The 27,365-nt window shown below is 38.3% G+C and overlaps 1 protein-coding gene across 1 annotated transcript in view; it reads left to right on the top strand.

Annotated features, from left to right (window-relative positions):
* The window catches only part of itgbl1 (integrin, beta-like 1), a 122,655-nt gene that overhangs the window by 20,491 nt on the left and 74,799 nt on the right, over positions 1-27,365 (top strand). The window contains exon 2 of the mRNA XM_061970739.2: positions 13,735-13,937. Within this exon, the coding sequence (XP_061826723.1) occupies positions 13,735-13,937 (203 nt within the window). The remainder of the gene's footprint in view (positions 1-13,734; positions 13,938-27,365) is intronic.

Genomic DNA, 27,365 nt, shown 5'->3' with positions numbered 1-27,365 from the left:
GTAGCAGGCCTAAGTATTCATTAAAAACAAGGCATCATATTTTTCTTCACTGTCACATTACACACAGTTTGAACAGTAACACCGTGTTTCAATATTTAATGCAGTGATTCTCCGCCAGATGGAGCCAGCGTACGCACCACAGTCTGAGAATGACTGCTTTATACTATTTGAAGTGTGTTGTTAACCACAACAGCAGTGCCTGTTGTGGTTTAACTTTAATCCCCGTGCGGGATTAAAGTTGATCTTCTGTGGCAAAAGCCGACCAATGCACACGTGTGCTACCTTTTTTCCAATCAAGCAGAGTGTAGGATTATGTTCATTTGTAGCCTCGGAGCACTCGATCCTGGGTCGTTGGCTCAGATTGCCGACTTTCCAACAGACGCACTCCAACATACTTGCCAACCCTCCCGGATTTTCCGGGAGACTCCCGAAATTCAGCGCCTCTCCCGAAAACCTCCCGGGACAAATTTTCTCCCGAAAAACTCCCGAAATTCAGGCGGACCTGAGTGACGTGTTGACAACACACAACAACAGTGTCTACCGTAAAGCAGTTCGTCTGCCGTAAACAGCAATGTTGTGACACTTTTAAACAGGACAATACTGCCATCTACTGTACATGCATATGTGACCCACCCATAATGTGTCACATTTTTGTGTTGATTTATTTATTTTATTTTGTGGTTTGAATTCGTTTTTGGAGCTGTCATTACACATTTATCAGTATTCACATTGGTCAGTAGGGGGCAGTAGGGCGTTTCTTCCCAATTGAATGCTATCGCCTGCAGACCGGAAGTGTCTTGTCATTCTGATGAGCGCGACCAGTCTGTGAACAATTGAAACGTCCTGTGTGCTTTTTCCTCCTGTATAACAGGTTAGTTTTGGTGAATCAACTCACTGAATAATATCCATGTGATCTTTATAAGTTTAAGTACACATTCTGATGGTGGAGCCTAACTCTAAAGTGTTTGTGAGTTGTAGTTTGTAAATGAACACTGAAATTCAAGTATTTATTATATATATATATATATATATATATATATATATATATATATATAGCTAGAATTCACTGAAAGTCAAGTATTTCTTATATATATATATATATATATATATATCTTAACCACGCCCCCGCCCCACCCCCGACCACGCTCCCGCCCCCACCCCCCACCCACACACAAGTGAATGCAACGCATACTTGGGCAACGACCATACAGGTCACACTGAGGGTGGCCGTATAAACAACTTTAACACTGTTACAAATATGCGCCACACCAAACAAGAATGACAGACACATTTCGGGAGAAAATCCGCACCGTAGCACAACATAAACACAACAGAACAAATACCCAGAAGCCCTTGCAGCACTAACTCTTCCGGGACGCTACAATATACACCCCCCGCCCACCAAGTTAATGTTGATATTTACCTCAGAAGGCTGCAAATAGAAAAGAGGCATTCCATTTTTTTATTTAAATTGTATTTAATATACCATTGATGTTTTTTCGTTTGTTTTTTGGAAAGTTGATTTTGCACTATTAAGTTATATAAGCGTTGCTTGTTCCATATTCAGTGTTAAAGCAAATCAGTGTAGCAATAACTCACATTTTATTCATGCACTTTCTCTTGCTACTTCAAGACTTGAATGTTTGATTCATTCATTATTATTTTTTTTTCAAATGTTTTATTAGCCTGTGGAAAAAGTTTATTTTGATATTTACCTCAGAAGGCTGCAAATAGAAAAATACATTTTTATTTAAATTGCATTTGATATGCCATTGATATTTTTGAATTATTATTATTATTAGGGACCGCAATGTCCCTTTGGGACAGAGGACCCTATTGTAATTGTAAGGTTTTATTATTATTATTATACCGGCCGCCTCTTTGAGCTGTAATTTGACCCCCTTAACATGCTTCAAAACTCACCATATTTGACACACACATCAGGACTGGCGAAAATTGCCATCTAATAAAAATAAAATAAAAAAAAAATAAAAATTGCGCTCTAGCGCCCCCTAGTAGAAAACACAGACAAAACTACTTGTAACTTCCGGTAGGAATGTCGTAGAGACATAAAACAAAAACCTCTACGTAGGTCTGACTTAGACCTAGATTTCATGCATTGACATCTTTCAGCAAAAATCAACAAGAAGTTGGCAATTCCCCCTTCAAAACAAAAGTTTACTAAAAACTGTCACTTTTGCCTCTTTGAGCTGTAATTTGACCCCCTTAACATGCTTCAAAACTCACCATATTTGACACACACATCAGGACTGGCGAAAATTGCCATCTAATAAAAAAATAAAAAACAACTCAAAATTGCGCTCTAGCGCCCCCTAGTAAAAAACACAGACAAAACTGCTTGTAACTTCCGGTAGGAATGTCGTAGAGACATGAAATGTCTATGTAGGTCTGACTTAGAGCTAGATTTCATACATTGACATCTTTCAGCAAAAATCAACAGGAAGTTGGCAATTCCCCCTTCAAAACAAAAGTTTACTAAAAACTGTCACTTTTGCCTCTTTGAGCTGTAATTTGACCCCCTTAACATGCTTCAAAACTCACCATATTTGACACACACATCAGGACTGGCAAAAATTGCCATCTGATAAAAAAAAAAAAAAAAAACTCAAAATTGCGCTCTAGCGCCCCCTAGTAAAAAACACAGACAAAACTGCTTGTAACTTCCGGTAGGAATGTCGTAGAGACATGAAATGTCTATGTAGGTCTGACTTAGACCTAGATTTCATACATTGACATCTTTCAGCAAAAATCAACAGGAAGCTGGCAATTCCCCCTTCAAAACAAAAGTTTACTAAAAACTGTCACTTTTGCCTCTTTGAGCTGTAATTGGACCCCTTTAACATGCTTCAAAACTCACCAAACTGGACACACACATCAGGACTGGCGAAAATTGCCATCTAATAAAAAAAAAAAAAAAAAAAAAAAACTCAAAATTGCGCTCTAGCGCCCCCTAGTAAAAAACACAGACAAAACTGCTTGTAACTTCCGGTAGGAATGTCGTAGAGACATGAAATGTCTATGTAGGTCTGACTTAGACCTAGATTTCATACATTGACATCTTTCAGCAAAAATCAACAGGAAGTTGGCAATTCCCCCTTCAAAACAAAAGTTTACTAAAAACTGTCCCTTTTGCCTCTTTGAGCTGTAATTTGACCCCTTTAACATGCTTCAAAACTCACCAAACTGGACACACACATCAGGACTGGCGAAAATTGCCATCTAATTAAAAAAAAAAAAAAAACCAAAACTCTAAATTGCGCTCTAGCGCCCCCTAGTAAAAAATACAGACAAAACTGCTTGTAACTTCCGGTAGGAATGTCGTAGAGACATGAAATGTCTATGTAGGTCTGACTTAGACCTAGATTTCATACATTGACATCCTGCAGCAAAAATCAACAGGAAGTTGGCAATTCCCCCTTCAAAACAAAAGTTTACTAAAAACAGTCACTTTTGCCTCTTTGAGCTGTAATTTGACCCCCTTAACATGCTTCAAAACTCACCATATTTGACACACACATCAGGACTGGCGAAAATTACCATCTAATAAAAAAAACAACCCAAAACTCAAAATTGCGCTCTAGCGCCCCCTAGTAAAAAACACAGACAAAACTGCTTGTAACTTCCGGTAGGAATGTCGTAGAGACATGAAATGTCTATGTAGGTCTGACTTAGACCTAGATTTCATACATTGACATCTTTCAGCAAAAATCAACAGGAAGTTGGCAATTCCCCCTTCAAAACAAAAGTTTACTAAAAACTGTCACTTTTGCCTCTTTGAGCTGTAATTTGACCCCTTTAACATGCTTCAAAACTCACCAAACTGGACACACACATCAGGACTGGCGAAAATTGCCATCTAATAAAAAAAAACAACCCCAAAACTCAAAATTGCGCTCTAGCGCCCCCTAGTAAAAAACACAGACAAAACTGCTTGTAACTTCCGGTAGGAATGTCGTAGAGACATGAAATGTCTATGTAGGTCTGACTTAGACCTAGATTTCATACATTGACATCTTTCAGCAAAAATCAACAGGAAGTTGGCAATTCCCCCTTCAAAACAAAAGTTTACCAAAAACGGTCACTTTTGCCTCTTTGAGCTGTAATTTGACCCCTTTAACATGCTTCAAAACTCACCAAACTGGACACACACATCAGGACTGGCAAAAATTGCGATCTAATAAAAAACCCAATCCCAAAACTCAAAATTGCGCTCTAGCGCCCCCTAGTAAAAAACACAGACAAAACTGCTTGTAACTTCCGGTAGGAATGTCGTAGAGACATGACATGTCTATGTAGGTCTGACTTAGACCTATATTTCATATATTGACATCTTTCAGCAAAAATCAACAGGAAGTTGGCAATTCCCCCTTCAAAACAAAAGTTTACTAAAAACTGTCACTTTTGCCTCTTTGAGCTGTAATTTGACCCCTTTAACATGCTTCAAAACTCACCAAACTGGACACACACATCAGGACTGGCGAAAACTGCCATCTAATAAAAAAAAAAACCTAAAACTCAAAATTGCGCTCTAGCGCCCCCTAGTAAAAAACACAGACAAAACTGCTTGTAACTTCCGGTAGGAATGTCGTAGAGACATGAAATGTCTATGTAGGTCTGACTTAGACCTAGATTTCATACATTGACATCTTTCAGCAAAAATCAACAGGAAGTTGGCAATTCCCCCTTCAAAACAAAAGTTTACTAAAAACTGTCACTTTTGCCTCTTTGAGCTGTAATTTGACCCCCTTAACATGCTTCAAAACTCACCATATTTGACACACACATCAGGACTGGCGAAAATTGCCATCTAATAAAAAAAAACAACCAAAACTCAAAATTGCGCTCTAGCGCCCCCTAGTAAAAAACACAGACAAGACTGCTTGTAACTTCCGGCAAGAATGTCGTAGAGACATGAAATGTCTATGTAGGTCTGACTTAGACCTAGATTTCATACATTGACATCTTTCAGCAAAAATCAACAGGAAGTTGGCAATTCCCCCTTCAAAACAAAAGTTTACTAAAAACTGTCACTTTTGCCTCTTTGAGCTGTAATTTGACCCCCTTTAACATGCTTCAAAACTCACCAAACTGGACACACACATCAGGACTGGCAAAAATTGCGATCTAATAAAAAACCCAATCCCAAAACTCAAAATTGCGCTCTAGCGCCCCCCTAGTAAAAAACACAGACAAAACTGCTTGTAACTTCCGGTAGGAATGTCGTAGAGACATGAAATGTCTATGTAGGTCTGACTTAGACCTATATTTCATACATTGACATCTTTCAGCAAAAATCAACAGGAAGTTGGCAATTCCCCCTTCAAAACAAAAGTTTACTAAAAACTGTCACTTTTGCCTCTTTGAGCTGTAATTTGACCCCCTTAACATGCTTCAAAACTCACCATTTTTGACACACACATCAGGACTGGCGAAAATTGCCATCTAATAAAAACAAAACAAAAAAAAACTCAAAATTGCGCTCTAGCGCCCCCTAGTAAAAAAACACAGACAAAACTGCTTGTAACTTCCGATAGGAATGTCGTAGAGACATGAAATGTCTATGTAGGTCTGACTTAGACCTAGATTTCATACATTGACATCTTTCAGCAAAAATCAACAGGAAGTTGGCAATTCCCCCTTCAAAACAAAAGTTTACTAAAAACAGTCACTTTTGCCTCTTTGAGCTGTAATTTGACCGCCTTAACATGGTTCAAAACTCACCATATTTGACACACACATCAGGACTGGCAAAAATTGCCATCTAATAAAAAAAAAAAAACCCAAACCTCAAAATTGCGCTCTAGCGCCCCCTAATAAAAAACACAGACAAAACTGCTTGTAACTTCCGGTAGGAATGTCGTAGAGACATGAAATGTCTATGTAGGTCTGACTTAGACCTAGATTTCATACATTGACATCTTTCAACAAAAATCAACAGGAAGTTGGCAATTCCCCCTTCAAAACAAAAGTTTACTAAAAACAGTCACTTTTGCCTCTTTGAGCTGTAATTTGACCCCTTTAACATGCTTCAAAACTCACCAAACTGGACACACACATCAGGACTGGCAAAAATTGAGATCTAATAAAAAACCCAATCCCAAAAACTCAAAATTGCGCTCTAGCGCCCCCTAGTAAAAAACACAGACAAAACTGCTTGTAACTTCCGGTAGGAATGTCGTAGAGACATGAAATGTCTATGTAGGTCTGACTTAGACCTAGATTTCATACATTGACATCTTTCAGCAAAAATCAACAGGAAGTTGGCAATTCCCCCTTCAAAACAAAAGTTTACTAAAAACAGTCACTTTTGCCTCTTTGAGCTGTAATTTGACCCCCTTAACATGCTTCAAAACTCACCATATTTGACACACACATCAGGACTGGCGAAAATTGCCATCTAATAAAAAAAAAAACCCAAACCTCAAAATTGCGCTCTAGCGCCCCCTAGTAAAAAACACAGACAAAACTGCTTGTAACTTCCGGTAGGAATGTCGTAGAGACATGAAATGTCTATGTAGGTCTGACTTAGACCTAGATTTCATACATTGACATCTTTCAGCAAAAATCAACAGGAAGTTGGCAATTCCCCCTTCAAAACAAAAGTTTACTAAAAACAGTCACTTTTGCCTCTTTGAGCTGTAATTTGACCCCTTTAACATGCTTCAAAACTCACCAAACTGGACACACACATCAGGACTGGCGAAAATTGCCATCTAATAAAAAAAAACAACCCCAAAACTCAAAATTGCGCTCTAGCGCCCCCTAGTAAAAAACACAGACAAAACTGCTTGTAACTTCCGGTAGGAATGTCGTAGAGACATGAAATGTCTATGTAGGTCTGACTTAGACCTAGATTTCATACATTGACATCTTTCAGCAAAAATCAACAGGAAGTTGGCAATTCCCCCTTCAAAACAAAAGTTTACCAAAAACGGTCACTTTTGCCTCTTTGAGCTGTAATTTGACCCCTTTAACATGCTTCAAAACTCACCAAACTGGACACACACATCAGGACTGGCAAAAATTGCGATCTAATAAAAAACCCAATCCCAAAACTCAAAATTGCGCTCTAGCGCCCCCTAGTAAAAAACACAGACAAAACTGCTTGTAACTTCCGGTAGGAATGTCGTAGAGACATGACATGTCTATGTAGGTCTGACTTAGACCTATATTTCATATATTGACATCTTTCAGCAAAAATCAACAGGAAGTTGGCAATTCCCCCTTCAAAACAAAAGTTTACTAAAAACTGTCACTTTTGCCTCTTTGAGCTGTAATTTGACCCCTTTAACATGCTTCAAAACTCACCAAACTGGACACACACATCAGGACTGGCGAAAACTGCCATCTAATAAAAAAAAAAACCTAAAACTCAAAATTGCGCTCTAGCGCCCCCTAGTAAAAAACACAGACAAAACTGCTTGTAACTTCCGGTAGGAATGTCGTAGAGACATGAAATGTCTATGTAGGTCTGACTTAGACCTAGATTTCATACATTGACATCTTTCAGCAAAAATCAACAGGAAGTTGGCAATTCCCCCTTCAAAACAAAAGTTTACTAAAAACTGTCACTTTTGCCTCTTTGAGCTGTAATTTGACCCCCTTAACATGCTTCAAAACTCACCATATTTGACACACACATCAGGACTGGCTAAAACTGCCATCTAATAAAAAAAACAACCCAAAACTCAAAATTGCGCTCTAGCGCCCCCTAGTAAAAAACACAGACAAAACTGCTTGTAACTTCCGGTAGGAATGTCGTAGAGACATGAAATGTCTATGTAGGTCTGACTTAGACCTAGATTTCATACATTGACATCTTTCAGCAAAAATCAACAGGAAGTTGGCAATTCCCCCTTCAAAACAAAAGTTTACTAAAAACTGTCACTTTTGCCTCTTTGAGCTGTAATTTGACCCCCTTAACATGCTTCAAAACTCACCATATTTGACACACACATCAGGACTGGCGAAAATTGCCATCTAATAAAAAAAAACAACCAAAACTCAAAATTGCGCTCTAGCGCCCCCTAGTAAAAAACACAGACAAGACTGCTTGTAACTTCCGGCAAGAATGTCGTAGAGACATGAAATGTCTATGTAGGTCTGACTTAGACCTAGATTTCATACATTGACATCTTTCAGCAAAAATCAACAGGAAGTTGGCAATTCCCCCTTCAAAACAAAAGTTTACTAAAAACTGTCACTTTTGCCTCTTTGAGCTGTAATTTGACCCCCTTTAACATGCTTCAAAACTCACCAAACTGGACACACACATCAGGACTGGCAAAAATTGCGATCTAATAAAAAACCCAATCCCAAAACTCAAAATTGCGCTCTAGCGCCCCCCTAGTAAAAAACACAGACAAAACTGCTTGTAACTTCCGGTAGGAATGTCGTAGAGACATGAAATGTCTATGTAGGTCTGACTTAGACCTATATTTCATACATTGACATCTTTCAGCAAAAATCAACAGGAAGTTGGCAATTCCCCCTTCAAAACAAAAGTTTACTAAAAACTGTCACTTTTGCCTCTTTGAGCTGTAATTTGACCCCCTTAACATGCTTCAAAACTCACCATTTTTGACACACACATCAGGACTGGCGAAAATTGCCATCTAATAAAAACAAAACAAAAAAAAACTCAAAATTGCGCTCTAGCGCCCCCTAGTAAAAAAACACAGACAAAACTGCTTGTAACTTCCGATAGGAATGTCGTAGAGACATGAAATGTCTATGTAGGTCTGACTTAGACCTAGATTTCATACATTGACATCTTTCAGCAAAAATCAACAGGAAGTTGGCAATTCCCCCTTCAAAACAAAAGTTTACTAAAAACAGTCACTTTTGCCTCTTTGAGCTGTAATTTGACCGCCTTAACATGGTTCAAAACTCACCATATTTGACACACACATCAGGACTGGCAAAAATTGCCATCTAATAAAAAAAAAAAAACCCAAACCTCAAAATTGCGCTCTAGCGCCCCCTAATAAAAAACACAGACAAAACTGCTTGTAACTTCCGGTAGGAATGTCGTAGAGACATGAAATGTCTATGTAGGTCTGACTTAGACCTAGATTTCATACATTGACATCTTTCAACAAAAATCAACAGGAAGTTGGCAATTCCCCCTTCAAAACAAAAGTTTACTAAAAACAGTCACTTTTGCCTCTTTGAGCTGTAATTTGACCCCTTTAACATGCTTCAAAACTCACCAAACTGGACACACACATCAGGACTGGCAAAAATTGAGATCTATTAAAAAACCCAATCCCAAAAACTCAAAATTGCGCTCTAGCGCCCCCTAGTAAAAAACACAGACAAAACTGCTTGTAACTTCCGGTAGGAATGTCGTAGAGACATGAAATGTCTATGTAGGTCTGACTTAGACCTAGATTTCATACATTGACATCTTTCAGCAAAAATCAACAGGAAGTTGGCAATTCCCCCTTCAAAACAAAAGTTTACTAAAAACAGTCACTTTTGCCTCTTTGAGCTGTAATTTGACCCCCTTAACATGCTTCAAAACTCACCATATTTGACACACACATCAGGACTGGCGAAAATTGCCATCTAATAAAAAAAAAAACCCAAACCTCAAAATTGCGCTCTAGCGCCCCCTAGTAAAAAACACAGACAAAACTGCTTGTAACTTCCGGTAGGAATGTCGTAGAGACATGAAATGTCTATGTAGGTCTGACTTAGACCTAGATTTCATACATTGACATCTTTCAGCAAAAATCAACAGGAAGTTGGCAATTCCCCCTTCAAAACAAAAGTTTACTAAAAACAGTCACTTTTGCCTCTTTGAGCTGTAATTTGACCCCTTTAACATGCTTCAAAACTCACCAAACTGGACACACACATCAGGACTGGCAAAAATTGAGATCTAATAAAAAACCCAATCCCAAAAACTCAAAATTGCGCTCTAGCGCCCCCTAGTAAAAAACACAGACAAAACTGCTTGTAACTTCCGGTAGGAATGTCGTAGAGACATGAAATGTCTATGTAGGTCTGACTTAGACCTAGATTTCATACATTGACATCTTTCAGCAAAAATCAACAGGAAGTTGGCAATTCCCCCTTCAAAACAAAAGTTTACTAAAAACTGTCACTTTTGCCTCTTTGAGCTGTAATTTGACCCCTTTAGCATGCTTCAAAACTCACCAAACTGGACACACACTTTAGGACTGGCAAAATTGCCATCTAATAAAAAACAAAACCCAAAACTCCAAATTGCGCTCTAGCGCCCCCTAGTAAAAAACACAGACAAAACTGCTTGTAACTTCCGGTAGGAATGTCGTAGAGACATGAAATGTCTATGTAGGTCTGACTTAGACCTAGATTTCATACATTGACATCTTTCAGCAAAAATCATTAGGAAGTTGGCAATTCCCCCTTCAAAACAAAAGTTTACTAAAAACGGTCACTTTTGCCTCTTTGAGCTGTAATTTGACCCCCTTAACATGCTTCAAAACTCACCATATTTGACACACACATCAGGACTGGCGAAAATTGGCATCTAATAAAAAAAACAACCCAAAACTCAAAATTGCGCTCTAGCGCCCCCTAGTAAAAAACACAGACACAACTGCTTGTAACTTCCGGTAGGAATGTCGTAGAGACATGAAATGTCTATGTAGGTCTGACTTAGACCTAGATTTCATACATTGACATCTTTCAGCAAAAATCAACAGGAAGTTGGCAATTCCCCCTTCAAAACAAAAGTTTACTAAAAACTGTCACTTTTGCCTCTTTGAGCTGTAATTTGACCCCCTTAACATGCTTCAAAACTCACCATATTTGACACACACATCAGGACTGGCGAAAATTGCCATCTAATAAAAAAAAACAACCCAAAACTCAAAATTGCGCTCTAGCGCCCCCTAGTAAAAAACACAGACAAAACTGCTTGTAACTTCCGGTAGGAATGTCGTAGAGACATGAAATGTCTATGTAGGTCTGACTTAGACCTAGATTTCATACATTGACATCCTGCAGCAAAAATCAACAGGAAGTTGGCAATTCCCCCTTCAAAACAAAAGTTTACTAAAAACAGTCACTTTTGCCTTTTTGAGCTGTAATTTGACCCCCTTAACATGCTTCAAAACTCACCATATTTGACACACACATCAGGACTGGCAAAAATTGCCATCTAATAAAAAAAAAAACCCAAACCTCAAAATTGCGCTCTTGCGCCCCCTAGTAAAAAACACAGACAAAACTGCTTGTAACTTCCGGTAGGAATGTCGTAGAGACATGAAATGTCTATGTAGGTCTGACTTAGACCTAGATTTCATACATTGACATCTTTCAGCAAAAATCAACAGGAAGTTGGCAATTCCCCCTTCAAAACAAAAGTTTACTAAAAACAGTCACTTTTGCCTCTTTGAGCTGTAATTTGACCCCTTTAACATGCTTCAAAACTCACCAAACTGGACACACACATCAGGACTGGCAAAAATTGAGATCTAATAAAAAACCCAATCCCAAAAACTCAAAATTGCGCTCTAGCGCCCCCTAGTAAAAAACACAGACAAAACTGCTTGTAACTTCCGGTAGGAATGTCGTAGAGACATGAAATGTCTATGTAGGTCTGACTTAGACCTAGATTTCATACATTGACATCTTTCAGCAAAAATCAACAGGAAGTTGGCAATTCCCCCTTCAAAACAAAAGTTTACTAAAAACTGTCACTTTTGCCTCTTTGAGCTGTAATTTGACCCCTTTAGCATGCTTCAAAACTCACCAAACTGGACACACACTTTAGGACTGGCAAAATTGCCATCTAATAAAAAACAAAACCCAAAACTCCAAATTGCGCTCTAGCGCCCCCTAGTAAAAAACACAGACAAAACTGCTTGTAACTTCCGGTAGGAATGTCGTAGAGACATGAAATGTCTATGTAGGTCTGACTTAGACCTAGATTTCATACATTGACATCTTTCAGCAAAAATCATTAGGAAGTTGGCAATTCCCCCTTCAAAACAAAAGTTTACTAAAAACGGTCACTTTTGCCTCTTTGAGCTGTAATTTGACCCCCTTAACATGCTTCAAAACTCACCATATTTGACACACACATCAGGACTGGCGAAAATTGGCATCTAATAAAAAAAACAACCCAAAACTCAAATTTGCGCTCTAGCGCCCCCTAGTAAAAAACACAGACACAACTGCTTGTAACTTCCGGTAGGAATGTCGTAGAGACATGAAATGTCTATGTAGGTCTGACTTAGACCTAGATTTCATACATTGACATCTTTCAGCAAAAATCAACAGGAAGTTGGCAATTCCCCCTTCAAAACAAAAGTTTACTAAAAACTGTCACTTTTGCCTCTTTGAGCTGTAATTTGACCCCCTTAACATGCTTCAAAACTCACCATATTTGACACACACATCAGGACTGGCGAAAATTGCCATCTAATAAAAAAAAACAACCCAAAACTCAAAATTGCGCTCTAGCGCCCCCTAGTAAAAAACACAGACAAAACTGCTTGTAACTTCCGGTAGGAATGTCGTAGAGACATGAAATGTCTATGTAGGTCTGACTTAGACCTAGATTTCATACATTGACATCCTGCAGCAAAAATCAACAGGAAGTTGGCAATTCCCCCTTCAAAACAAAAGTTTACTAAAAACAGTCACTTTTGCCTTTTTGAGCTGTAATTTGACCCCCTTAACATGCTTCAAAACTCACCATATTTGACACACACATCAGGACTGGCAAAAATTGCCATCTAATAAAAAAAACAAACCCAAACCTCAAAATTGCGCTCTTGCGCCCCCTAGTAAAAAACACAGACAAAACTGCTTGTAACTTCCGGTAGGAATGTCGTAGAGACATGAAATGTCTATGTAGGTCTGACTTAGACCTAGATTTCATACATTGACATCTTTCAGCAAAAATCAACAGGAAATTGGCAATTCCCCCTTCAAAACAAAAGTTTACTAAAAACTGTCACTTTTGCCTCTTTGAGCTGTAATTTGACCCCTTTAACATGCTTCAAAACTCACCAAACTGGACACACACATCAGGACTGGCAAAAATTGGCATCTAATAAAAAAAACCAATCCCAAAACTCAAAATTGCGCTCTAGCGCCCCCTAGGAAGAAAACACAGACACAACTGCTCCTAGGAAAAAAACTCAGACAAAACTGCCTGTAACTTCCAGTAGGAATGTCTTAGAGACATGAAACAAAAACCTCTATGTAGGTCTCACTTAGACCTACATTCCATATATTGACAACCCCCAGCAAAAATCAACAGGAAGTTTGCAATTCCCCCTTCAAAACAAAAGTTTTGTAAAAACCGGTCACCTTTTTTCAAACATTATCTCCTCTGAGCGCGTTTGTCGTGTCTACTTCAAACTAGCACAGGAGAGAGATTGAACCCTTCTGATCAAAATTTGACGAAAGAGTTTTGATCACTGCTCCGGTTTGGATTTTATGTGCCGTCAAAGTCGGTCCCGTCCATCGCTGCTTGCAGCTTTAATTATTATTTGAAACTGGATTTTGCATGTTACTATAAAGTTATATAAGCCTTGCTTGTTCAATATTCAATGCAAAACGTGCATAAAAACATTTCAATAATAACATGAGAGTAAAATGTTTGCAGCTCAATACAAGATGACTGCAACACATGCAGTTGCATACTTGGCCCATGACTTACCCTCGCTCTTCTTCTTCTTTTTTTTTATTGCCTTTTTTCCCGATCAGCCAGGTGGCGGGCGTGTGTCGCCTGTCGGCCGACTCATCCCTACGCCGCTGCCGGACGCCCGACGGCAACATCTGCAGCGGGAGGGGCAAATGTGACTGCGGCGCGTGCGTCTGCCAGGCGTCAGATCCAGGGAAATTCTATGGGCCTCGCTGCGAGTGCCATGACTGGGTCTGTGCCACACACAATGACAAAATATGTAACGGTGCGTACACAGAGCGCATGCCATCACATGTGCAGTAGACATTATGCCATATGACCGTACTGTAATATTGTTTATCATGACTTTTTTGTTGTTTTAAACTAACACAATTCTTTGTTGAGAGCTCCAATTGGACAACTGGCTTATATTTTTATACCTCATCCACCAGAGGGTGCTACTTTTTCCCATTCAAAGCATGCAGCAAAATTTCCCACTTTTTACTTTTTTCCGTATGTGTGGCTAACACTGATGTTATGTCTGTGTGTCAATACTAACGTTAAATAATAGTTCCTATGTTAAAAAAAACTAGACTGTATGTGTGTGTGTGTTAGAGATGCGCGGATAGGCAATTTATTTCATCCGCAACCGCGTCAGAAAGTCGTCAACCATCCGCCATCCACCCGATGTAACGTTTGATCAGAACTGCACCCGCCCGCCATCCGCCCGCACCCGCCCGAAGTTTTATTTACGGAGGCAATAATTGAGCATGGATTTCCAATCGCACTGGCTGATCACATGGGACAGTTAAATGTTTGTAATGAAACCTTTAAAAATCATTACGCGGTGATCGCGGTCCCAAAAATAAACTTTTCTTGCATGATAATGTCCAGAAAAATTTGCTTTATATTACTATAGAGTCCTTTTAACGAATGAGTTTGATGGTTTATCACAAACCTTAAATGAAAGAAGTCCTTTGTTCTCCTGCACCAATCATGCGCTTTGGCCTTGCTTCGTGTTTGGTGCGCAATCCTGTCGGCTGTATTTCACAGCACGACATACTGTTAAAAGTGTTTATACTATTTATGCTTTCAAGTCCAAGTTGAAGAAATCTTGTTAAATGTTGACAGCATAACTACCAAAATACAGAAGTATGTCCTTAATATTTTTGCAGTGCTATTTCTGTTGAAAAGTTAAAATGATTACATTAGAGATGTGATGTGCCACTTTTCAAGTGTCTGATGGCTTAAATTAATTTTCATTAATTTTTCATATTTTGAATTCTTTTGAAAGGCTTACAAAAAAACTACATTTGAATTGTAATTCCATGCTATTGACAGGACTATTAATTTTAATGAAGTTAGCTTACCATGTTTACAGTATGATAATTGTGATAGAAATGTGAATTTTAGGCACAGAATATTTTTTACAATTGAACAAGGCAGTAGATTATACAAGCTTGGACAGAAAGTTAATAATGACACCAATTCTTTTTTTTATGGAATTGTTTAGTACTGTTTTACCATTTGTTTACTGTAAAAAGTGTTTATACTGTTTATACTTTCAATTAACAAATTGAAGTCTTGTGAAAGGTTGACAGGATAACTGGCATTAACTGTCAAAATAATTTCAAACTATTGAAGTTAGCTTACAGAATAAACATGTCAATCAACCCATATGATTTTTGCTGTAATATTTTTGTTTTGAAAAGTCACTGTGACTGATAGAAAAGTGATGGTTTTAGCAACATTTTAACCTGTCTGAATGCTAATAATCATTTTGCGTCGGGGGGCGAAGCCCTGAACCCTCCACCAGGACTTTGTCCTGGACCTACCGGGGCCTGCGGCCCTTGGACCCTGGCTACTAGGTTTTTCTGATTTCAAAAGTTGGCAGGTATGGTGAGGTTATAAAGCTTTTGCCTGTTAAAGAAAGGAGACTGATCCAATGCAGCACAGACTTTCGCGTGCCACGCTGTCACGACCCAGACGCACACCAGTGCGCAATCATATGGGAGCCGCGCTGAGCGCACCTCCAAGCGCTTCTCGCTGCCGGCGACGGCAGCGAGAAGCTGTTGTGGCATATGCAGCAGGTGCCTGCTCGTTTTTCGTATGTGGGTAACAACATTTAACTATGTATATATATTTCCGAATTGGTTTAACTGCCACCCGCAAAAAAAAATAAAAAAAATAAAAAAAATATATATCTAATTAATCCGCCCGACCCGACCCGCGCGCGGATAAAATCTTATTTTTTTTAATTTCATCTGCCCGATCCGCGGATAATCCGCGGACTCCGCGGTTGTGCCCGCAAACCGCGCATCTCTAGTGTGTGTGCTATTTTTTAGACAAAATAAGTGACGGGAAAAAAAATGGATTTTCAAATTATTTGCGATTCTTATTCTTATCTCATTTTTTATTTTTTTTCATTTTTCTGCTGTCCAGATTTACTTTAGAAAAAATAAGTGTTGGATACTTTCTTATATTGCCTTATTTGTAGTTGACTTCATAAAATGTTTGGGTCGAATTTTTAACTAATACATAAGTAATACACAAACCACAAAACTGTCAATACTTGGACTTTGGGTTGTTTTCCCGGAATGCAAAGGAAAGTTGGCACGGGCAAGGCGTGAATGTAAGTACATACAGTATTTTATTTTGAACACTAACAAACTACAAAAGAAGGAAGCAAACAAAAGGCGGAGAACAAACTTGGCTAATGAAACAAAACTATAGAGACTATGAACAAGAAAATGAAAACAACACTTACTGTGGCGTGAAACAGCATGACAACTATGGCATGGAACTATGGCTTGGAATGAAAGGTAGCAGAGGTAGAAAGGATAGAGAGGATAATGTCACCAGGACGATCAGCAGAAACAGACAGGCTTAAATAGCAGTGACATGATTAGTGACAGGTGTGCGAGTGCAAAGCGTGAGACAGGTGCGTGACATGACAGGTGACAACTAATGGGTTGCTATGGTGACAAAACAAGAGTGCACAAAGAGTCCAAAAACAAAACCGAACATGACTAAAACAAAACATGATCAACAGACATGACAAAAAGCAGTGAAGTTGTCACGTTGTGTAAATGGTAAATAAAAACAGAATACAATGATTTGCAAATCCTTTTCAACTTATATTCAATTAAATGGCTGAGTTTTTTTTATATGTAGAAGAAAAGTTTTGTCATTTTATTTAATCTGAGCAACAACTTGAGGCAGTTTAATGTTGATTAACGTGGACCCCGACTTAAACGAGTTGAAAAACTTATTGGGGTGTTACCATTTAGTGGTCAATTGTACGGAATACACTGCGAAAAGTCAGTGTGTCGAAAAAAAGAAAAAGAAAAAAATTAGCAGTATTTTATTTGAACTAAGCAAAATTATCTGCCAATAGAACAAGAAAATTTGGCTTGTCAAGACTTTCCAAAACAAGTCAAATTAGCTAACCTCAATGAACCCAAAAATAGCTTAAAATAAGTATATTCTCACTAATAACAAGTGCACTTTTCTTGGTAGAAAAAAAAGAGTTAAAGTTAAAGTATCAATGATTGTCTCACACACACTAGGTGTGGTGAATTTTGTCCTCTGCATTTGACCCATCCCCTTGTTCACCCCCTGGGAGGTGAGGGGAGCAGTGTGCAGCAGCAGCGGTGGCCGCGCCCGGGAATCATTTTTGGTGATTTAACCCCCAATTCCAACCCTTGATGCTGAGTGCCAAGCAGAGAGGTAATGGCTCCCATTTTTATAGTCTTTGGTATGACTCGGCCGGGGTTTGAACTCACAACCTACCCATCTCAGGGCGAACACCCTAATAATAATAATAATAATAGATTTTATTTGTAAAAAGCACTTTACATTGAGTAAACAACCTCAAAGTGCTACAGTGTATTAAAAAGATAATAAAAAATTAAAAAAAATTAAAACTAGAACAGCCAAATAGCTAGAACTAGTATGCATATATCTAAAAAAAAAAAAAAAAGGCTTTTTTAAAAAGAAGGGGTTTTAAGCCTTTTTTAAAAAGCATCCACAGTCTGTGGTGCCCTCAGGTGGTCAGGGAGAGTGTTCCACAGACTGGGAGCGGCGGTCTCTAACCACTACGCCACTGAAAAAGAGACCTTTTGCTCAATATATTGAAAAATATTCTTAAATGAAGTAAATGCTAGTGCCATTATCTTGACATAATGATGTGCGCTCGGCAACATGATTTGTTTTTTTCATGCTTGAAGTAAGAAATGATGACTTTAAAAAAGTAGTTTTATACTTGTGAGTGTTGATGACACAGCTTTGCAACACTTGATATTCTAGTTTCAAGCATGTTTTACTCAATATAGGTCATCAAAACTCAGCAACAAGCTGTAATATCTTTCTGAGATCATTTAGGACCAAAACACTTAAAACAAGTAAAACACTCTAACATAAAATCTGCACAGTGAGAAGAATTTTCTTATCAGACAGAAAATAAGCAAATATCACCCTTATTTGAGATATTTCATATTACTTAGATTTCACTTTTTGCAGTGTATGTACTGTACTGTGCAATCTACTAATAAAAGTCTCAATCAATCAATCAATCAAAAAAAGCACTTTATATGTAGAAAAGTTTTGTTAAGAAACCATTCTGAGCCTTATCTTATTTAGTTGCTATTTGATATATGTTGACCACATGAACCCTGGCAATGGACCCTGTGTGTATATGTATGTTATGCCATTGTTTACACATTTGGTAAATAAATTACCAAAACATTTATATTTTGTTGTTTTCTTACTGTATCGAAAATTAACCGAACCGTGACCTCTAAACCGAGGTACGTACCGAACCGAAATGTTTGTGTACCGTTACACCCCTTATCTGCATGTACACAATGCTGAGTCTAGGAACTGTTTGCGACAATTAAAGTCGCAGTCCAAACTTTGGAGCCGCCTTCTCATTCATGAGCAAGGGAAAGTGGATGTAAACTTTTGAAAAAGTACCTGGGAAAGTTTTCAAGGTAAATTTTTTTTTCAAGGTAAAAAATTATTTTCAAGGTAAAAAATGATTTTCAATGTAAAAAATGATTTTCAATGTAAAAAAAAATTTTCAAGGTAAAATTTTTTTTTCAAGGTTAAAAATGATTTTCAAGGTAAAAAATGATTTTCAAGGTAAAAAATGATTTTCAATGTAAAAAAAATTTTTCAAGGTAAATTTTTTTTTTCAAGGTTAAAAATGATTTTCAAGGTAAAAAAAGATTTTCAAGGTAAAAAATATTTTTCAAGGTAAAAAATGGTTTTCAAGGAAAAAAAATTTTTCAAGGTGAAATTTTGTTTTCAAGGTTAAAAATGATTTTCAAGGTAAAAAATGATTTTCAAGGTAAAAATTTTTTTTCAAGGTTAAAAATGATTTTCAAGGTAAACATTTTTTTCAAGGTTAAAAATGATTTTCAAGGTAAAAAATGATTTTCTAGGTAAAAACATTTTTTAAGGTAAAACCATTTTTTCAAGGTAAATTTGTTTTTTCAAGGTTAAAAATGATTTTCAAGGTAAAAAAAAATTTTCAAGGTAAAAAATATTTTTCAAGGTAAAAAATGGTTTTCAAGGTAAAAAAAATTTTTCAAGGTGAAATTTTTTTTTCAAGGTTAAAAATGATTTTCAAGGTAAAAAATGATTTTCAAGGTAATTTTTTTTTTTCAAGGTAACATTTTTTTTTCAAGGTAAAATATGATTTTCAAGGTAAAAATTTTTTTTCAAGGTAACATTTTTTTTCAAGGTTAAAAATAATTTTGCTTAGTTCAAATAAAATACCCCCAATTTTTATTTTTTATTTTTATTGTTTTTGAACACTGACTTTTTGCAGTGTACCAAACCGAAATGTTTTGTACCGTTACACCCCTTATCTGCATGTACACAATGCTGAGTCTAGGAACTGTTTGCGACAATTAAAGTCGCAGTCAAAACTTTGGAGCCGCCTTCTCATTCACGAGCAAGGGGAAGTGGATGTAAACTTTTGAAAAAGTGCCTGGGACATTTTTCAAGGTGAAATTTTTTTTTCAAGGTAAAAAATGATTTTCAAGGTAAAAATGATTTTCAAGGTAAAAAATTATTTTCAATGTAAAAAAAATTTTTCAAGGTAAAATTTTTTTTTCAAGGTTAAAAATGATTTTCAAGGTAAAAAATTATTTTGAAGGTAAAAAATTATTTTCAAGGTAAAAAAAAAATTTCAAGGTAACATTTTTTTTTCAAGGTTGAAAATGATTTTCAAGGTAAACATTTTTTTTCAAGGTTAAAAATGATTTTCAAGGTAAAAAATTATTTTCTAGGTAAAAAAAAAATTTAAGGTAAAAACATTTTTTCAAGGTAAATTTGTTTTTTCAAGGTTAAAAATGATTTTCAAGTTAAAAAAAAATTTTCAAGGTAAAAAATATTTTTCAAGGTAAAAAATGGTTTTCAAGGTAAAAAAAAATTTTCAAGGTGAAATTTTTTTTTCAAGGTTAAAAATGATTTTCAAGGTAAACATTTTTTTTCAATGTTAAAAATGATTTTCAAGGTAAAAAATTATTTTCTAGGTAAAAAAAATGTTTAAGGTAAAAAAAATTTTTCCAGGTAAATTTGTTTTTTTCAAGGTTAAAAATGATTTTCAAGGTAAAAAAAAATTTTCAAGGTAAAAAATGGTTTTCAAGGTAAAAAAAAAATTTTCAAGGTGAACATTTTTTTTCAAGGTTAAAAATGATTTTCAAGGTAAAAAATGATTTTCAAGGTAATTTTTTTTTTCAAGGTAACATTTTTTTTTCAAGATAAAAAATGATTTTCAAGGTAAAAAATGATTTTCAAGGTAAAATATGATTTTCAAGGTAAAATTTTTTTTACCTTGAAAATCAAGGTACAATTTTTTTTTCAAGGTTAAAAATAATTTTGCTTAGTTCAAATAAAATACCCCCAATTTTTTAAATTTTTTTTATTGTTTTTGAACACTGACTTTTTGCAGTGTACCAAACCGAAATGTCCGTTACACCCCTTATCTGCATGTACACAATGCTGAGTCTAGGAACTGTTTGCGACAATTAAAGTCGCAGTCAAAACTTTGGAGCCGCCTTCTCATTCACGAGCAAGGGAAAGTGGATGTAAACTTTTGAAAAAGTGCCTGGGAAATGTGCCCCTGCGTGTTTACGACACAAATATATGGCGCGTGTGCTGTGATTACCTGCATGCGGGGCGGGAGAGGTCTGATAGAGATATGAGTAGCAGGCGCAGGTTAGCGGCGGCGTGCAGGCGATGGCTGGAGTGATTTATTTGTGCAGACAAGTTGGCTGTCTGGCTGCGAGGAGCTCATTATGGTTCAGCAGGCTGGAACGGCGAGGCCCGGCTTGTCGGCTTGATAATGGGGTTTCACTCAGCGGCGCGGCGGCTGGCGTCTGAGAGAAGGATGGCGCTTCACACCTACAGACACACAAGCACGTGCCAAGGATGAGGCTGCTTTTCGTGGCGTCACACTCACACAACCACCTACTGTACCACATAGACCACATTGCCAAAAGTATTTGGCCACCTGCCTTGACTCACATATGAAGTTGAAGTGCCATCCCATTCCTAACCCATAGGCTTCAATATAACCTTTTGCAGCTATTACAGCTTCAACTCTTCTGGGAGGGCTGTCCACAAGGTGTGTTTATAGGAATTTTTACACCATTCTTCCAAAAGCGCGTTGGTGGAGAAGGCCTGGCTCTCAGTCTCCGTCCTAATTCATCCCAAAGGTGTTCTATCGGGTTCAGGTCAGGACTCTGTGCAGGCCAGTCAAGTGCATCCACACCAGACTCTGTCATCCATGTCTTTATGGACCTTGCTTTGTGCACTGGTGCACAGTCATGTTGGAAGAGGAAGGAGCTCGCTCCAAACTGTTCCCACAAGGTTGGGCGCATGGAATTGTCCAAAATGCGTTGCGTTTTGGACCAGTTGTTCCTCCCAGGGAATTCAAGTCACAAGTCGCTCCCAAGCTCTTTACGACACTTAAAGCTGAGTAGAAAAACCACCAGAGACAGAATAGGTATTTTGTAATATATTTGCAAAGCTTTGCATATATATATATATACATTGAGACCAGTCCAGCATAGAACATTCTATCGCGCCGCCAAGATGGTCTGCCCCCCGAAAAACCCTCTCCCCCTCTTAAGTCCCTGGCAGTCATGTCTCTCTAGCCAAAACAAATGTCCATTATCTCTCTAACATTCCTCATTCAAGGTTAAGCACACAGTATTTGCAGACAACCAAAAGACCACAATTGGAAGAAAAACACTAGCTGTTTTGTAATATGATTATGAAAATAAAAAGAAGTAACACTTAAATTCGGATATATGTAAATATCTGCCTCTGACAGTATCCTGGAGCATTCAAAGTTCCTTTCACTGGAACTAAAGGGCCAAGCCCAACTCCTGAAAAACAACCCCACACCATAATTCCTCCTCCACCAAATTTCACACTTGGCACAATGCAGGGGGGGCGAATGGTATTTTTTTTTAAATTTTTATTTATTTTTTGTCATAAAAAAATACAATCATGCAATCATACGGACTGTATCCCGGCAGACTGTATTGATCTATATTGAAATATAATGTTGGTGCACTAATTGTAGGTGTATCTTGTGTTTTTTATGTTGATTTAATTAAAAAAAAAAAAAAAAAAAAAAATATATATATTTTTATTTTTTTCTTGTGAGGCCCGGTACCAATCGATCCACGGACCGGTACCGGGCCGCGGCCCAGTGGTTGGGGACCACTGCTTTATAACACTACATCGGACGCTTTGCATTGGACTTGGTGATGTATGGCTTAGATGCAGCTGCTCGGCCATGGAAACCCATTCCATGTAGCTCTCTGCAGTGGGGGCGAATGGTATTTTTATTTTTATTTTTTATTTTTTTTGTCATAAAAAAATACAATCATGCATGCTTACGGACTGTATCCCGGCAGACTGTATTGATCTATATTGAAATATAATGTTGGTGCACTAATTGTAGGTGTATCTTGTGTTTTTAATGTTGATTTAATAAAAAATAAAAAATAAAATATATATATATATTTTTATTTTTTTCTTGTGAGGCCCGGTACCAATCGATCCACGGACCGGTACCGGGCCGCGGCCCAGTGGTTGGGGACCACTGCTTTATAACACTACATCGGACGCTTTGCATTGGACTTGGTGATGCATGTCTTAGACGCAGCTGCTCGGCCATGGAAACCCATTCCATGTAGCTCTCTGCGTACTGTACGTGGGCTAATTGGAAGGTCACGTGAAGTTTGGAGCTCTGTAGCAACTGACTGTGCAGAAAGTCTTTGCACTATGCGCTTCAGCATCCGCCGACCCCTCTCTGTCGGTTTACGTGGCCTACCACTTGGTGGCTGAGTTGCTGTTGTTCCCAAACTCTTACATTTTCTTATAATAAAGTTGACTTTGGAATATTTAGGAGCGAGGAAATTTCAGGACTGGATTTGTTGCACAGGAGGCATCCTATGACAGTTCCACGCTGGAAATCACTGAGCGCGGCCCATTCTTTCACAAATGTTTGTAGAAACAGCCTCCATTCCTAAGTGCTTGATTTGATACACCGGGCCAAGTGATTAGCACACCTGATTCCCATCATTTGGATGGGTGGTCAAATACTTTTGGCAGTATAGTGTATTTTCAATATTCCTGAAGTTTCTTTTTACAATTTTCTTCTCCTAACATGTTTCACTGAATGCCCTGCGGGCCCTTTCAGTGCATTGCACTTTAGAGGCGGAGCTTTGTTCTGGCGCTCCTTTCATTGATTTTGCTCTCAAAAGTCCATCCAAGTGGAACTCTATAGTATCCTTTTTTTTCCCTTTGCCCTCCGTTTCTTCACAGCGAAGTGCTCCTGCATGCTGGTTATTCTGTAAAAAGCCCATTATGGTTGACATGTATATGGTGCCACTCACAGCAATAGGTTCTTATTAGGCCGCGTTTAAACATGTCTCGTTATTATTTTTGCGGTGTTCAAAACGGTAATTCACCCTGCAGCCAACACTCAATCCTTCATGTTTTTTTTTGTCGTGTTTTTGTCTGTGTTGAAACATAATATTTGGATTATCCCACATTGTGCGTGTCCAAAGTCCAACTATGTGGTCCGCAGATGCTGGTCATAATGAGAACAGTACAAAACACACTGCAAAAAGTGAAATCTAAGTAAGATGAAATATCTCAAATAAGGGTGATATTTCATACTTGCCAACCTTGAGACCTCCGATTTCGGGAGGTGGGGGGCGTGGTTAAGATATATATATATAAGAAATACTTGACTTTCAGTGAATTCTAGCTATATATATATATATATATATATATAGCTAGAATTCACTGAAAGTCAAGTATTTATTTTATTTATTTATTTATATATATATATATATATATATATATATATATATATATATATATATAAATAAATAAAAATAAATACTTGAATTTCAGTGTTCATTTATTTACACATATACACACACATAACACTCATCTACTCATTGTTGAGTTAAGGGTTGAATTGTCCATCCTTGTTCTATTCTCTGTCACTATTTCAGAACACACACATTATACAAATATCCATCCATCCATCCATTTTCTACCGCTTATTCCCTTTTGGGGTGGCGGGGGGCGCTGGAGCCTATCTCAGCTACAACCGGGCGGAAGGCGGGGTACACCCTGGACAAGTCGCCACCTCATCGCAGGGCCAACACAGATAGACAGACAACATTCACACTCACATCCACACACTAGGGACCAATTTAGTGTTGCCAATCAACTTATCCCCAGGTGCATGTCTTTGGAGGTGGGAGGAAGCCGGAGTACCCGGAGAGAACCCACGCAGTCACGGGGAGAACATGCAAACTCCACACAGAAAGATCCCGAGCCCGGGATTGAACCCAAGACTACTCAGGACCTTCGTATTGTGAGGCAGATGCACTAACCCCTCTGCCACCGTGAAGCCCATTATACAAATATACATTATAAAATCAATAAGAAAACGGGAGCTCTAATTTGGGAGTCTGAATTAGGATCAGAAGTTCCTATATAAACATTGCGCACTCACGTCGCCTTTTTGCATTGATTACTGCAGCTGTGCACTGGATTCATTCACAAATACAAACTACAACTCACAAACACTTTAGAGTTAGGCTCCACCATCAGAATGTGTACTTAAACTTATAAAGATCACATGGATATTATTCAGTGAGTTGATTCACCAAAACTAACCTGTTATACAGGAGGAAAAAGCACACAGGACGTTTCAATTGTTCACAGACTGGTCGCGCTCATCGCAATGACAAGACACTTCCGGTCTGCAGGTGATAGCATTCAATTGGGAAGAAACACCCTACTGCCCCCTACTGACCAATGTGAATACTGATAAATGTGTAATGACAGCTCCAAAAACGAATTCAAACCACAAAATAAAAAAAATAAATCAACACAAGGGGGAGGGGTGTGGCCTCCAGCTCCGCCTGAATTTCGAGAGAAGATTTGTCCCGGGAGGTTTTCGGGAGAGGCGCTGAATTTCGGGAGTCTCCCAAAAAATCCGGTAGGGTTGGCAAGTATGTGATATTTGCTTATTTTCTGTCTGATAAGATAATTCTTCTCACTAAGCAGATTTTATGTTAGAGTGTTTTAGGGTTTTGGTCCTAAATGATCTCCGTAGGATATTACAGCTTGTTGCTGAGATTTGATGACCTATATTGAGTAAAACATGCTTGAAACTAGAATATCAAGTGTTGCAAAGCTGTGTCATCAACACTCACAAGTATAAAACTACTTTTTTAAAGTCATCATTTCTTACTTCAAGCATGAAAAAAAAAAATCATGACTTTGACACAATTGTGTCTCATAATTAAAACTTTGCTGTTTTATTTCCAATGAAACAATAGAAAATAGGTACTCATATAGTAGTACAGTTGGCACAGTACAGCAAACTGACGGTTAATATTTAAACATTTGACATTTCAAACTATTTTGAACAGAAATAGTTCATGCATATTCAGATAAATTCTTCAAAATTACAATTAAAAAAAATTTGGCCGGGGGCCGGGCTGTATATATGCGCTAGAGATGCGCGGATAGGCAATTATTTCATCCGCAACCGCATCACAAAAGTCGTCAACCATCCGCCATCCACCCGAACTAACATTTAATCAAAACCGCACCCGCCCGCCATCCGCCACCCGCCAGTTGTTATATATCTAATATAGACGATGCAAGGCATTAGTGAGGTTATAAAGCTTTTGCCTGTTAAAGAAAGGAGACTGATCCAATGCAGCAGAGACATTCAATGCGTGCCACGCTGTCACGGCCCAGACGCACACCAGTGCGCAATCATGGGAGCCGCGCTGAGCGCACCTCCAAGCGCGCTCGCGCCACTCAAACTGCTGCAGGCAGCTGCGTTCTATCTTGTTTTAACATCCTGTGGCACTCTTCTGGGATCACGGCGGACGAAACTGCTCATGCTCAGGGTGTTTGTGGAGGTTCGGGGTTTTGCACAAATGTGATGCACCACGTTAGATGTCCCGGTTTTGTGACTGTCGTAGACATAAACAGCGTCGCAGCTCTTGCAAATCACGCAGCCAGCATTACTATCATCCTGATTTACAACCTCATAAAAACGAGTCCACGCTGAACTTTTCTGGCCTTTTTTTCCCCTGGTCTTTAGTATTCCCTTTTTTAGTTTGTCGCGTACCACGTTTGCTGCCGGCGTTGCCATCTCTTTTTTTTTTTCTTCTTCTGTTGTGGCATATGCTGCAGGTGCCTGCTCGTTTTTCGTATGTGGGTAACAACATTTAACTATGTATATATATTTCCGAGTTGGTTTAACTGCCACCCGCCTGAATCTATTTAAAATCAAATTTTTTTTTATTTCAACCGCCCGACCCGACCCGCGGATAAAATCTAATTTTTTTTAATTTCAACCGCCCGACCCGCGGATAATCCGCGGTTGTGTCCGCAAATCGCGCATCTCTAATATGTGCACTAATTGACTGAAAGAGCACGCACTTGGCGCGATGATGTCATGTTATCCATGGAAAAATGCATTTTTAGACAATATGATTTGCCTGAGCGGCTAGGAGACCCCGAGAGTAACAAGCGCTTGCCTTGTTGCCTTTCCATTAAGAACAATAAATTAGTTTTTAGTATAAGTTTGCTGGTTTCAAGAAATGTAATGCCGAGCGCTAGAGATGCGGAGTCTGCGAATTATCCGCGGGTCGGGCGGTTGAAATAAAAAAAAAAATTAGATTTTATCCGCGGGTCGGGTCGGGCGGTTGAAATAAAAAAAAATTAGATTTTAAATAGATTCAGGCGGGTGGCAGTTAAACCAATTCGGGAATATATATACATAGTTAAATGTTGTTACCCACATACGAAAAACGAGCAGGCACCTGCAGCATATGCCACAACAGAAGAAGAAAAAAAAAAGAGATGGCAACGCCGGCAGCAAACGTATACGCAACAAACTAAAAAAGGGAATACTAAAGACCAGGGGGAAAAAAGGCCAGAAAAGTTCAGCGTGGACTCGTTTTTATGAGGTTGTAAATCAGGATGATAGTAATGCTGGCTACGTGATTTGCAAGAGCTGCGACTCTGTTTATGTCTACGACAGTCACAAAACCGGGACATCTAACATGGTGCATCACATTTGTGCAAAACCCCGAACCTCCACAAACACCCTGAGCATGAGCAGTTTCGTCCGCCGTGA

The sequence above is a fragment of the Nerophis lumbriciformis genome, linkage group LG13 (genome assembly GCF_033978685.3).
Source record: "Nerophis lumbriciformis linkage group LG13, RoL_Nlum_v2.1, whole genome shotgun sequence".
NCBI lineage: Eukaryota > Metazoa > Chordata > Actinopteri > Syngnathiformes > Syngnathidae > Nerophis > Nerophis lumbriciformis.
The sequence above is the reverse complement of the archived record's forward strand: the minus strand, read 5'-3'. Positions and strand labels throughout refer to the sequence as shown.